The sequence below is a fragment of the Scardinius erythrophthalmus genome, assembly GCF_964197995.2.
Source record: "Scardinius erythrophthalmus genome assembly, chromosome: 24".
Classification (NCBI taxonomy): Eukaryota; Metazoa; Chordata; class Actinopteri; order Cypriniformes; family Leuciscidae; genus Scardinius; species Scardinius erythrophthalmus.
The window spans coordinates 15,458,680-15,471,865 of NC_138244.1; the positions used below are offsets into that span (position 1 = coordinate 15,458,680).

The 13,186-nt window shown below is 39.9% G+C and overlaps 1 protein-coding gene across 1 annotated transcript; it reads right to left on the minus strand.

Moving 5' to 3' along the window:
- Positions 1–199: 199 nt before the first annotated feature.
- On the minus strand, positions 200–11,783 carry edc3 (enhancer of mRNA decapping 3 homolog). The gene is made up of 7 exons (XM_081355757.1): positions 11,631–11,783; positions 11,222–11,394; positions 10,689–10,969; positions 9,500–9,844; positions 9,275–9,428; positions 8,975–9,192; positions 200–3,116 (listed from the first exon to the last, which is right to left on the minus strand). Exons 2-7 carry the CDS (start codon positions 11,383–11,385, stop codon positions 2,782–2,784), a joined length of 1,497 nt encoding a protein of 498 aa, XP_081211883.1. The 5' UTR covers positions 11,386–11,394; positions 11,631–11,783; the 3' UTR covers positions 200–2,781.
- Between the last annotated feature and the right edge of the window lie 1,403 nt (positions 11,784–13,186).

Sequence of the window (13,186 nt, forward strand, 5' to 3'; positions counted from 1 at the left end):
TTCGCATTCACAGACAGGAGCGACAACACGCGCTTTTAAAGAGAATTGCAGCGATAAAAACATTCACGTGATAATTAAAAATTAAAGTTAAATTTTACCCAAGTAAGTAGGTCGTATTGTAATTTTCATGGTGTTTTGTAAGGTGGAAAGAGATTAAAACAATTGCAAATAATACGAGAGCCATAAAGCGTTTTTTTTTCCATTCTCTTTATTTATTCAGTCCTTACACTTCAAAAGTTGACAGTATTAAGCATGTAAGGTTTCCAGTGATATCAGAATTATGCTGAACAGATATGTCACCAATTCACAATTAATGGTAATGATGTTGTTGTCTAAACCAGTTTACCGAATTGTGTTGCCTTATACAACAGGTGCAGAGATAAATGATAAAATTACGCAATGCTAACAACCTTGATCTCATGCTTTTGTAAAGAAAAAGGCATAAGAATGGAAAAAAGAATGGAAAGTAGCTTTCAACTTTTGATACTGAACAAAACCTCTCAGAACCTTCAGAAACGTATTCAATTATGTCATTGTGACAAATGTGGGGGAGCCACACAAATGAGCATCACCAGATAACAAAACGTTTTCAAAAATCTTTTAAATTGCTCAACAGAATTTGGTCATAGTTTTTAGAAGCAAACTCCTACAGAGGAATGATTTATATCAAACTGCATTTTAACTTACATCTAAGGCATCAGATATTCAATTGAATAAAAAAACAAAAACATTTGTACAGCAGTAATACTTTTTAAGCTCAAGTAACGAGTCATAAAGACCAGCAAGTGATTTTTACCACCATTTTTAAGCTTTTTGTCCTGGATTTGCGCAGTAACCGCTGTATAATTAGATATATGTTCTCCTTTCTGCATTCATCCACTATAAGATTTACCTTTACTTTCCTGTGTTCTCAAAACATTGGCAATGCAATCTCTTTAGCATCATTAACTTATTAACGCTTTCAACAATTGCCTTTTTTCTTTCAGTCTTCGCTTTTAAGCTCAAAAGCTAATTCAATGAGCCGATTGGCTCTCCAACAGCCATCAGAGGCCGCACCAATGACCTTACAGACACAAACATCAACAGAAAAAGCTAATAGGAACGCCAAAATTCACATTTAATTTTTTTTCTCAGGACTGAGAATAGCTGATGAGTAAGGTCTGATGGTTTCTAGTTTATCTAAACACTTATGACAAGAAAATTAGACATCTGGGGTGGTCAACTTTAGAGATTTCACCCCTAGATTGTACATAGCTTCACCACAAAAAAAGAAAAGAAAAGAAAAAGAAAAAGGAACAATGACCATTATGCCTCAACCATGAATGTGGCTTATGAACAGAAAACAAAGATAAAAGTCATACAGCAGAAGAAAAAAATCCTCTAAATTAAATGTGGGAGAAGGAAGAAACAAAATATTCAAATTTAGAAGACAATAAAGCTTAAAAAAAACAAAAAAAAAAAAACAGTAAAAAATAAAGTCTTATGAAAGCAGTATGTTATTACTGGCGTCACCTGTGAAACAATTTTAAGTTCATTATTGTTGCATATGGATCCTGAATAGTAAGTGCCTCTTATTTTAACTTAGAAGGCATATGGTAATCTGCAGGTACAAACAAAATTCTCTTTGTCTTAATCAGTGCTTTTGAAAAACTCATCATTCATTACCTAAAAGTACTGAGTGAGCAGCACACACTGACTTTCTGCTCTGTAATGGGTTTGTGCGCACAACAATATAACCTATAATAGAATCACAAATCGATTTCAGCAAGCAGGTTTATTGCAACACATGGAGCATCTCTCTTAATAAAACACCCTTGTTTGATATAACCAAACAAGCAATACCGACTCCATCTGAAACCCTTTTAAAACAGGATCTAATGAGCTGCTTTTTTTTAGCACTAAGAACGGAAACAAAAAGGAAATGAGGTAAAGCACAGCAATGAATATAAGCATAAGAAAATTGGTGGTATTGGCCAATGACTGCTTAAACAGTCAGTAATGGTCCAAAGTCAACCAAATTTGACAAACAGTTTTTTTAGTACACTTACCTTACCATTCAAGTGTGCAACATTTTATCACTGATAAGAACCCAGTCAATCTGACATATTTACAGCACACTGGGCTTGGTCAACAAAGCAAATAACGCTTTGAAACGAGATTTTTGCAAGCAATAAACTGCCTCAATCTCAGTGCCTTAACATTGACTTTCATCAATCTGGCACAAAAAGAAAAAAAAGGGAGAAAAAAGGCAAAACCCTCATCTAATGCACATTTTTCTATGAAAAAATATGAAAGTCGGTCGAAATCAGCACATCCGACTGTAAACTAAAAGCAAATTCTTCTATTTGAGATGCTGAAAGTAACAAAATAAGATTCAAACATGCCATAAGACCAATTAAGTTGCATTAAGTTTGAGCCAGTTTTGATGTTTTTGTGGAATATCTGCATCATTTTTTAATGGGTTATGAAAGTTGTTTCATCTAAAAAGATCAGCCTTGCATATTAAAGCGGCCGTGTGGAAGATTTTTGTAAGAATATGAAGCAGACGGTGAGTAGACTGATATTGGTTCCACTTCTGGCATATCAGGTTTGTCATAAGAGCTGGTATCGTTTTCCACCACTTCCCTTTGATGGGAATCATCACAGAAGTAGAGAAGAATTTGAGAAAAAAAATAAGAGACTGAGAAGTTCCAGTTCTGCTGCAACATTCAAACCGACATCTGTTCATTCTTAAAATCTTTAAGGCAGGTTCAGTGAGCCTTGACCGTGAAGGTCAATGGCTTATTCGGAGTGCAGCGGGATGACGAATTTACATCCAAAGGGGGAGTGGTATTTGATCCCCACTTCTTGGAATACCTGTCGGGGAATGCCAATGTCACATAGGTAGACTCGGCCGGCGCCCTCGGACAGAGGCAGTGGGAGGCCCAGAGAAAGTGACCATTTGGCTTCTACGGCGTGCGCCTGTCCACTTACTGGAGGGTCGATGCTCAGGACGGGGGCTCTGTTCTGGTTGGCCCAGTCGGCGGCGGCCTTGTACCAGGGCTGGTCCCTCAAGAATCCGTTTTCGTGAGAGTCCAGGCAGTTTATGACCAGGTCAACTGGCGTCTCAGGCAAGTCTGAGGGCGAAATGACATTTGTTTTAAATGAGTGGATGATTAGACCAAAGGTTACTAATGTAGCACAAAGTCATTTCTAAATAACATCTTCATTGACTTTCATAGGTTTTCTGGTATATTATGTAAGGAGGGTGGGTGGATGCAAAGTAAACGTGTTTTTGCAATTCTGTGTGGAAGTTTCCAAGACCTCCAAGCCCATCTAAACAAAGCATTCAGGTGGGTGTGTTAGGAACGTATGTGAGATACAGAAACCGTGATAAAGGTTTCATGCACCAAATGTGTGTTGATGGAAACAGATCTTTGAGTTTAAAAAAAACCTGGTGATCCAATCACAAATGCTCAGATCTGGTATGAATGAGGGGAGGGTTTTGGGTCTCTGATTTAGTTGATAAAGCCCAATGCTGCTCTTTAATGTTGTTCATATTCTTTAATTTGATTAGGGATGCCGAATATTAATTGATAAATATTAATTAATACATTAAGCTGTTTATTATTTCCATTGTATGGCTGATAACCATTAAATAGACAATATTTAAATTCTATACTATTATGTATGGATGCACCGATACCACTTTTTCCAGAATAAATAATTGAAATATAATTTTTTTTAAATATTGGAGAAACCATAATCAATCATATTAGTTGGCTTTATTAGTTTAGCAAATAGATGTTTCCTTTAGTGATTTTTATGCTTAATTATGCCTGTTAAAATGTATTGTACGAGCTGCTGTTACCGTTCTGTTCACAGTTCATTCTATTATTCGATCGTATATCATACAGCACACATTTTGAGCCGCTCCAGTGCAGATGTTTTCCTGTTTAGGGAACCACATATTATACATATATGGTTATAAAACATATACAGTTCATGTTTTTACTTAGGCTACATATACGATTTAGTTTTAATCCAACTGACACGTGGCGAGTTAGAGATCAGCAATCAAGCGCATGCAACGGAAGTGTGCTCTCTCTTTACAGCCAAATAACATTAGTAATAGGCACATCATTTTACTTGCTTTGACACATCCGACCGAAATACAAACTTTCCTGCAAAGTCTGTGAGAAAGGGATGTGAGCTTGACACACTCACTATGTTTGAATTGAATTAAGATTGGATTTAGGCTTTTATTCACATGTAAACATTCATCAACTCAGACAGTTGTGGTAAACGGAAGCTCAAGCATGTTCGCTTGACGTGCGAGAATAAATAAGGTTCATTCTCGTGTTACACAGCACGTTTGAGCTTCAGCAAGAACCAATGAGGTTCATTTTCGTGTTACGCAGCACGTTTGAGCTTCATCAAGAACCAATGAGGTTCATTCTTGTGTTACGCAGCACGTTTGAGCTTCCTCAAGAACCAATGAGGTTCATTCTCGTGTTACGCAGCACGTTTGAGCTTCCTCAAGAACCAATGAGGTTCATTCTCCTGTTACGCAGCGTGTTTGAGCTTCCTCAAGAACCAATGAGGTTCATTCTCCTGTTACGCAGCGTGTTTGAGCTTCCTCAAGAACCAATGAGGTTCATTCTCCTGTTACGCAGCACGTTTGAGCTTCCTCAAGAACCAATGAGGTTCATTCTTCTGTTACGCAGCGCGTTTGAGCTTCCTCAAGAACCAATGAGGTTCATTCTCGTGTTACGCAGCACGTTTGAGCTTCCTCAAGAACCAATGAGGTTCATTCTCCTGTTACGCAGCACGTTTGAGCTTCAGCAAGAACCAATGAGGTTCATTCTCGTGTTACGCAGCACGTTTGAGCTTCCTCAAGAACCAATGAGGTTCATTCTCGTGTTACGCAGCACGTTTGAGCTTCCTCAAGAACCAATGAGGTTCATTCTCGTGTTACGCAGCACGTTTGAGCTTCCTCAAGAACCAATGAGGTTCATTCTCGTGTTACGCAGCACGTTTGAGCTTCAGCAAGAACCAATGAGGTTCATTCTCCTGTTACGCAGCACGTTTGAGCTTCCTCAAGAACCAATGAGGTTCATTCTCGTGTTACGCAGCACGTTTGAGCTTCAGCAAGAACCAATGAGGTTCATTCTCCTGTTACGCAGCACGTTTGAGCTTCCTCAAGAACCAATGAGGTTCATTCTCGTGTTACGCAGCACGTTTGAGCTTCCTCAAGAACCAATGAGGTTCATTCTCCTGTTACGCAGCACGTTTGAGCTTCCTCAAGAACCAATGAGGTTCATTCTCCTGTTACGCAGCACGTTTGAGCTTCAGCAAGAACCAATGAGGTTCATTCTCCTGTTACGCAGCACGTTTGAGCTTCCTCAAGAACCAATGAGGTTCATTCTCGTGTTACGCAGCACGTTTGAGCTTCAGCAAGAACCAATGAGGTTCATTCTCCTGTTACGCAGCACGTTTGAGCTTCCTCAAGAACCAATGAGGTTCATTCTCGTGTTACGCAGCACGTTTGAGCTTCCTCAAGAACCAATGAGGTTCATTCTCCTGTTACGCAGCACGTTTGAGCTTCCTCAAGAACCAATGAGGTTCATTCTCCTGTTACGCAGCACGTTTGAGCTTCCTCAAGAACCAATGAGGTTCATTCTCGTGTTACGCAGCACGTTTGAGCTTCCTCAAGAACCAATGAGGTTCATTCTCGTGTTACGCAGCACGTTTGAGCTTCCTCAAGAACCAATGAGGTTCATTCTCGTGTTACGCAGCACGTTTGAGCTTCAGCAAGAACCAATGAGGTTCATTCTCCTGTTACGCAGCACGTTTGAGCTTCCTCAAGAACCAATGAGGTTCATTCTCGTGTTACGCAGCACGTTTGAGCTTCCTCAAGAACCAATGAGGTTCATTCTCCTGTTACGCAGCACGTTTGAGCTTCCTCAAGAACCAATGAGGTTCATTCTCCTGTTACGCAGCACGTTTGAGCTTCCTCAAGAACCAATGAGGTTCATTCTCGTGTTACGCAGCACGTTTGAGCTTCCTCAAGAACCAATGAGGTTCATTCTCGTGTTACGCAGCAACGTTTGAGCTTCCTCAAGAACCAATGAGGTTCATTCTCCTGTTACGCAGCACGTTTGAGCTTCCTCAAGAACCAATGAGGTTCATTCTCGTGTTACGCAGCACGTTTGAGCTTCAGCAAGAACCAATGAGGTTCATTCTCCTGTTACGCAGCACGTTTGAGCTTCCTCAAGAACCAATGAGGTTAATTCTCATGTTACGCAGCACGTTTGAGCTTCAGCAAGAACCAATGAGGTTCATTCTCATGTTACGCAGAATGTTTGAGCTTCAGCAAGAACCAATGAGGTTCATTCTCATGTTACGCTGCACGTTTGAGCTTCATCAAGAACCAATGAGGTTCATTCTCCTGTTACGCAGCACGTTTGAGCTTCCTCAAGAACCAATGAGGTTCATTCTCCTGTTACGCAGCACGTTTGAGCTTCCTCAAGAACCAATGAGGTTCATTCTCCTGTTACGCAGCACGTTTGAGCTTCAGCAAGAACCAATGAGGTTCATTCTCCTGTTACGCAGCACGTTTGAGCTTCCTCAAGAACCAATGAGGTTCATTCTCCTGTTACGCAGCACGTTTGAGCTTCAGCAAGAACCAATGAGGTTCATTCTCCTGTTACGCAGCACGTTTGAGCTTCCTTAAGAACCAATGAGGTTCATTCTCCTGTTACGCAGCACGTTTGAGCTTCCTCAAGAACCAATGAGGTTCATTCTCATGTTACGCAGCACGTTTGAGCTTCCTCAAGAACCAGTGAGGTGCATTCTCGGGTTACGCAGCACGTTTGAGCTTCCTCAAGAACCGATGAGGTTCATTCTCGTGTTACGCAGCACGTTTGAGCTTCAGCAAGAACCAATGAGGTTCATTCTCATGTTACGCAGCACGTTTGAGCTTCCTCAAGAACCAATGAGGTTCATTCTCCTGTTACGCAGCGTGTTTGAGCTTCCTCAAGAACCAATGAGGTTCATTCTCATGTTACGCAGCACGTTTGAGCTTCCTCAAGAACCAATGAGGTTCATTCTCCTGTTACGCAGCACGTTTGAGCTTCAGCAAGAACCAATGAGGTTCATTCTCCTGTTACGCAGCACGTTTGAGCTTCCTCAAGAACCAATGAGGTTCATTCTCATGTTACGCAGCACGTTTGAGCTTCCTCAAGAACCAATGAGGTTCATTCTCCTGTTACGCAGCACGTTTGAGCTTCCTCAAGAACCAGTGAGGTTCATTCTCCTGTTACGCAGCACGTTTGAGCTTCCTCAAGAACCAGTGAGGTTCATTCTCCTGTTACGCAGCGTGTTTGAGCTTCCTCAAGAACCAATGAGGTTCATTCTTCTGTTACGCAGCGCGTTTGAGCTTCAGCAAGAACCAATGAGGTTCATTCTCCTGTTACGCAGCACGTTTGAGCTTCCTCAAGAACCAATGAGGTTCATTCTCCTGTTACGCAGCACGTTTGAGCTTCAGCAAGAACCAATGAGGTTCATTCTCCTGTTACGCAGCGTGTTTGAGCTTCCTCAAGAACCAATGAGGTTCATTCTTCTGTTACGCAGCACGTTTGAGCTTCCTCAAGAACCAATGAGGTTCATTCTCGTGTTACGCAGCACGTTTGAGCTTCCTCAAGAACCAATGAGGTTCATTCTCGTGTTACGCAGCACGTTTGAGCTTCCTCAAGAACCAATGAGGTTCATTCTCATGTTACGCAGCACGTTTGAGCTTCCTCAAGAACCAATGAGGTTCATTCTCGTGTTACGCAGGATGTTTGAGCTTCCTCAAGAACCAATGAGGTTCATTCTCGTTACGCAGCACGTTTGAGCTTCAGCAAGAACCAATGAGGTTCATTCTCATGTTACGCAGCACGTTTGAGCTTCCTCAAGAACCAATGAGGTTCATTCTCCTGTTACACAGCGCGTTTGAGCTTCAGCAAGAACCAATGAGGTTCATTCTCATGTTACGCAGGACGTTTGAGCTTCCTCAAGAACCAATGAGGTTCATTCTCGTGTTACGCAGCACGTTTGAGCTTCCTCAAGAACCAATGAGGTTCATTCTCGTGTTACGCAGCACGTTTGAGCTTCCTCAAGAACCAATGAGGTTCATTCTCGTGTTACGCAGCACGTTTGAGCTTCAGCAAGAGCCAATGAGGTTCATTCTCGTGTTACGCAGCACGTTTGAGCTTCCTCAAGAACCAATGAGGTTCATTCTCGTGTTACGCAGCACGTTAGATCTTTATCAAGAACCAATGAGGTTCATTCTCGTGTTACGCAGCACGTTTGAGCTTCCTCAAGAACCAATGAGGTTCATTCTCGTGTTACGCAGCACGTTTGAGCTTCCTCAAGAACCAATGAGGTTCATTCTCGTGTTACGCAGCACGTTTGAGCTTCCTCAAGAACCAATGAGGTTCATTCTCGTGTTACGCAGCACGTTTGAGCTTCATCAAGAACCAATGAGGTTCATTCTCGTGTTACGCAGCACGTTTGAGCTTCCTCAAGAACCAATGAGGTTCATTCTCGTGTTACGCAGCACGTTTGAGCTTCAGCAAGAACCAATGAGGTTCATTCTCGTGTTACGCAGCACGTTTGAGCTTCCTCAAGAACCAATGAGGTTCATTCTCATGTTACGCAGCACGTTTGAGCTTCCTCAAGAACCAATGAGGTTCATTCCCGTGTTGCGTATAAGTGGTGGTAATATTCCCTATATTTACTGTAAAACCACTGTTAAGCAAGTGTTTATGTAACATGATGTTAGTATAGCCCCCCCCCCCGCTTCAGATTTAAGAGGTTAAGATTAACGATTAATTGATCATTAATTTAAACAACGATTGATTAGGGGAATGTATGTAAATTGACATCCCTAATATACACCTATATGTTATACCGTGCATGATTATTAAATGTAGATACAACAGTGCCACACCTTTCACATTAGAAACCAGTTTGCCTCCCGTCTTCACAAAAAGTGCAAGCTCACTGGTGATGGCCTCCAACATCTTGACAAAATTTGGCAGGAAAAGGATGACCTCCACTTCATGGTTGGCCAAGTGACGGCCACAGCTGATGCCCTGAGCGCCTTGGACATGTGGTCCACACAGCAGGGCTACTGTGGGCCGTTGATGCACATTCTTTGGAGTAAGTCTAGGAGAAGAACCAGACCAATGATAACCAGACTCTCTGAAGATATTTCTGACAATGCAACTCCTGTTTAAGCCCCACAAACCTGTTTGGGCCGCCAAGTAACGTGAGGGCCATTTGACTCGCACATACGCCCGTCATCTCAAGCCTGCGCTCCAGAGAGAGACCGTGACTTTCTGCTGCAGCTAACAAACGCTTGTGCAGCTCAAAAGAGATGCTGGGTACCACCAGCCCTGAGTCTGAGAGAAATAGCATGAATTAAGATAAAGTAAACAAAGTTATTTAATAGTTAATGAGGTCAGATTCATACCAGTGCTATACTCTTTCGTTCCATTCTGTGGAACTGTGATCTGTCTGTAGACGACAGGTTTGGCCTCCAGGATGTTCTCGTCATGCCGGTATCGTGATGGTGTTTGCTCTCCAGGTGTCCCTCGAGATCTCGCACCATTGCCTCGCCGTTCTGACGAATCGATCTGCGAGAACACAGCAGCCTTGTCGAACAGCGCCAGGTTCCCCTCAAAATCAAAGTCCTCATCGAGAACATCATCTATACCGTCTCCAAAACATTCATCGTCTTTGTTTTTCATATGACTTCCGTTCTTCAGGCCATTCTTTTTCGGTGTGGCCTGATTTGGACCTTTGCAACTAGATGACCCTAGAAACAAAGAAGTTAAAGATTTTCATATATATATATATGTATGAAGAGTTTTCTTCTTGAATGATCATTTTTATCAAGCTCATATATTTAAGTTCAGTAATTTCACTTAAATAGCAATGAAAATGACCTATTAATCGTCATTTAAGTGAAATTACTGAACTTAAATATACGAGCTTGATAAAAATGATCATTCAAGAAGAAAATTTCAAATGGCACTTAGAGGCTTTTGCATCTGAACTCTTCATACATATATATATATATATATATATATATATATATATATAATTAGTATTGTCATTTTAAAGTCGTAAATGTAAATATTGTATTTTAAATTAAATATTATATTTTTCTTAATATTTTTACTAAATATTTTACAATGAAATATTACAATAAAGCCCTGTTTTGTTATTGTGTTATTTTATTCACCATAACTTTATTTTGTGATAACAATAATATCAATACATTATTAAAATGTTAGCAATACGGTTATTTAATACACACACACACATATATATATATGCACATATTTACCAATATGTGTGTGTATATACTGTATAAATATGTATGTATGTATATATATATATATATATATATATATATATTTTTTTTTTTTTTTTTTTTTTTTTTTTTCGTTTCTTCATGTAATCACAGAGAGACTTGATGATGGTGAGAACAGATCTCCGTGTGGAGCACTGTATCTCACTGTATTATTACAATTAATGGCAAAAGGAATGTTTGGACATGTAAAATATTATTTTCTACTGACACACTACAGTAAAAGATCCAAACAATTGGCTTAAACCTTTTTTTGGGAGAAAACACTAACGTGCCAAAGACTCACAGGAGTTGTGTCTTCGTCTAAAGCCTTTACTTTGGCCAGCCATGTCCATGTGACGTTCACCGTAACTCTTGGAGTAGTGTGGCACCGGAGACACCCCTCCTTCCTGCAATTTGGGTTCAGTTTTATTAGGTACCGTCACCGGAACGCTGTTGACTAGAGCCTTGTCCTTGCGTCCGCCGTGCGGCGTCAATGTGGAATTGGAGTCTGGACCATTCTGCTTCAGGACTTCAGTGGAGCTCTTACGGATCTCAAGGATTTTGAGATCTTTAATGTCCATGGCACTGCGGATTAGAAAGGAGTATTCGTTTAATACAGTAACTACTTGTGTTTGGTATTCAAATTCTGATGATCAAGTATTAAAAGCTGTATTAAGAACTGGAATTTAAAGTACATATATGGATAATCCTACAGAAATGTAGAATGTGTCCACTGAGACAAGGCTGCCTACCTTACAAACATCTTTGAACTTCATAAAGGATCAAAAACAGACACTACAATGTCATACAAGGCATAGCATAGGTTTTATTATTTACCTGAAAGTGACCTCAGGAACAGTGCACTTGACTCCATTGTGGAAGGGATGTCTGAGAGAGATGGTCTGGCTGGTCTGATCAACTGAAGATACTTCTCCTTGATACACTCCTAGTGTTGCTCCACAGTGGACTGAAACAAGACTGCCAATCCAGTCTGATGCCATTCCGACCAGCTGAAATTAGATTAAAAAGACGTTTGCTATTCTTTACGAGTTTTTGTTTATTTATTAAAACATAATTCTTAAAAACGGGGAATGTGGAAATACAATAATATGGATGGATAAATCAAGTATCGAACGTTAGATGAGAAGATGCTAATGTTAGCCAGCTAGATGTACAGGACGCAACGGCTTTATAAGCTACTTTTTTCGTCGTCGGTTTTATAAAACTAGTAAAATGACTTCATCACCTGTTATCAAGAGCAACTCCTTTAAATAATACGGGTAACTGTTATATCGTGATAGATTTTTGATGAACTCTTGTGAAGAGCTCGACTGCGCTAACGGCTTCTTCTTTGACGATCCACTCTGATCGAGGATCAGTTATGAATCTGTTTACTGCCACTTACCGGACAACCGCCAAAGTACGTTGAGTCGCATGCTGTCAATATTATCTGCAATTATTAATATTAATTCATATTTATAATCTTGTTTTATAAACCCGAATTATTATTGAATTATATTATTGCATTATTTGATTTATATAATATTATTGTATCATTAAATAATAGCATTTTATAAGTCTAATTAACTATTAAATTACATTAGTAGCAATATTCGCCACCAGGGGCTTTTGTTTATATTTTAAGGGAAGAAATATGGAATATATATATATAACCAACATCTAATATTTTTAGATAAGCCTTTGAATCTGACACAAACCCTCTTCTTGACGCAAGCTAGAGTTTCCTGTTAAGGTCAAAGACAGAAGAGGAACCAGCATATGTCTGGTAGAAACGTATCATGCAAAGAACATTGAAGAATTCACAGTGACATTTCCCAGAAACTCCAAAATAACTTGAGATGCCTTCAGGACTATCTGAGCGGTGACAGCACAGAGTTTGTTTGGACAAAAATATGTGTGTGGACTGTGGACACCAGTGGCGGCTTCTGGTCTTTCAAAGAGGGGAAGCTCATTTTCGGCCTACATCATAAAAATTATTCATTTATTTATACGGAAATTCTACGTTCCTTTTAAAAAAAATGCTCTGTGAAAAATGAATGTAATAATAAAGGTATAAATAATAATATAATATAGTATAATAATAATGCTACTAATAATAAGATATTTTTTTAATTATTTTAATAATTATTTTTGAATTATTACTACTAATAATAATATAAAAAATATAATAAGTAATAATATAATAAAGGTATAAATGTATAATTGTGTTAAATGTATTATAAAAATTGGCAAGCAATTTCGACAAGCAAATATCAAGAAATAGGTTGCAGCAGAGCCATAGAGAGAAACATGGCGACATCAAAGAGTGTTGCAACTCTTTATCTCTATGGCTCTGGGTTGCAGCAGTCTTTGAAAAATCCGCGATGTGACTGAGCTCGAACAGCTTCAACATCAGCGACTTTTTATTGTATGAAATCGCTGTCAATCAAAAGGAGACGCAGCCTTTCGACAGACCCTCCAATCATCATGCGGAAGCCCGGAGTCCAGGCCAGCCCACTCCCCGTTCACCCCCAGAGAAGCTGAGCTTCCATGGGCGGGACATAATCGCAGCATTTATCCAATGACCGTCTAGTTTCGAAGCGCTGAAAAAAACTGTTCAAAGCAGCCCCATTGAAGTCAATGGAAGCTGGGCTTCAACAGGGAAATGCACTGTGACGCTACGGGAATGTATGAGAAGGCAATCGAGTCAGCCGACCTGTAACTGATTCTGAACGAACTCGTCTTTGAGATGAACGTTTTCTAACGCATTTTAGTCAATAAAATGTTAATACAATAGTACAT

Bases quoted from the DNA above. Each gene is read 5' to 3' on its own strand.
- edc3 (XM_081355757.1), bottom strand. From the start codon at position 11,385: ATGGCATCAGACTGGATTGGCAGTCTTGTTTCAGTCCACTGTGGAGCA. The intron at 10,970-11,221 runs GTAAATAATAAA...TCTAATCCGCAG, and splicing joins GTTCCTGAGGTCACTTTCAG to TGCCATGGACATTAAAGATC. The intron at 9,193-9,274 runs GTTTGTGGGGCT...TTCTTCTCCTAG, and splicing joins TTACTTGGCGGCCCAAACAG to ACTTACTCCAAAGAATGTGC.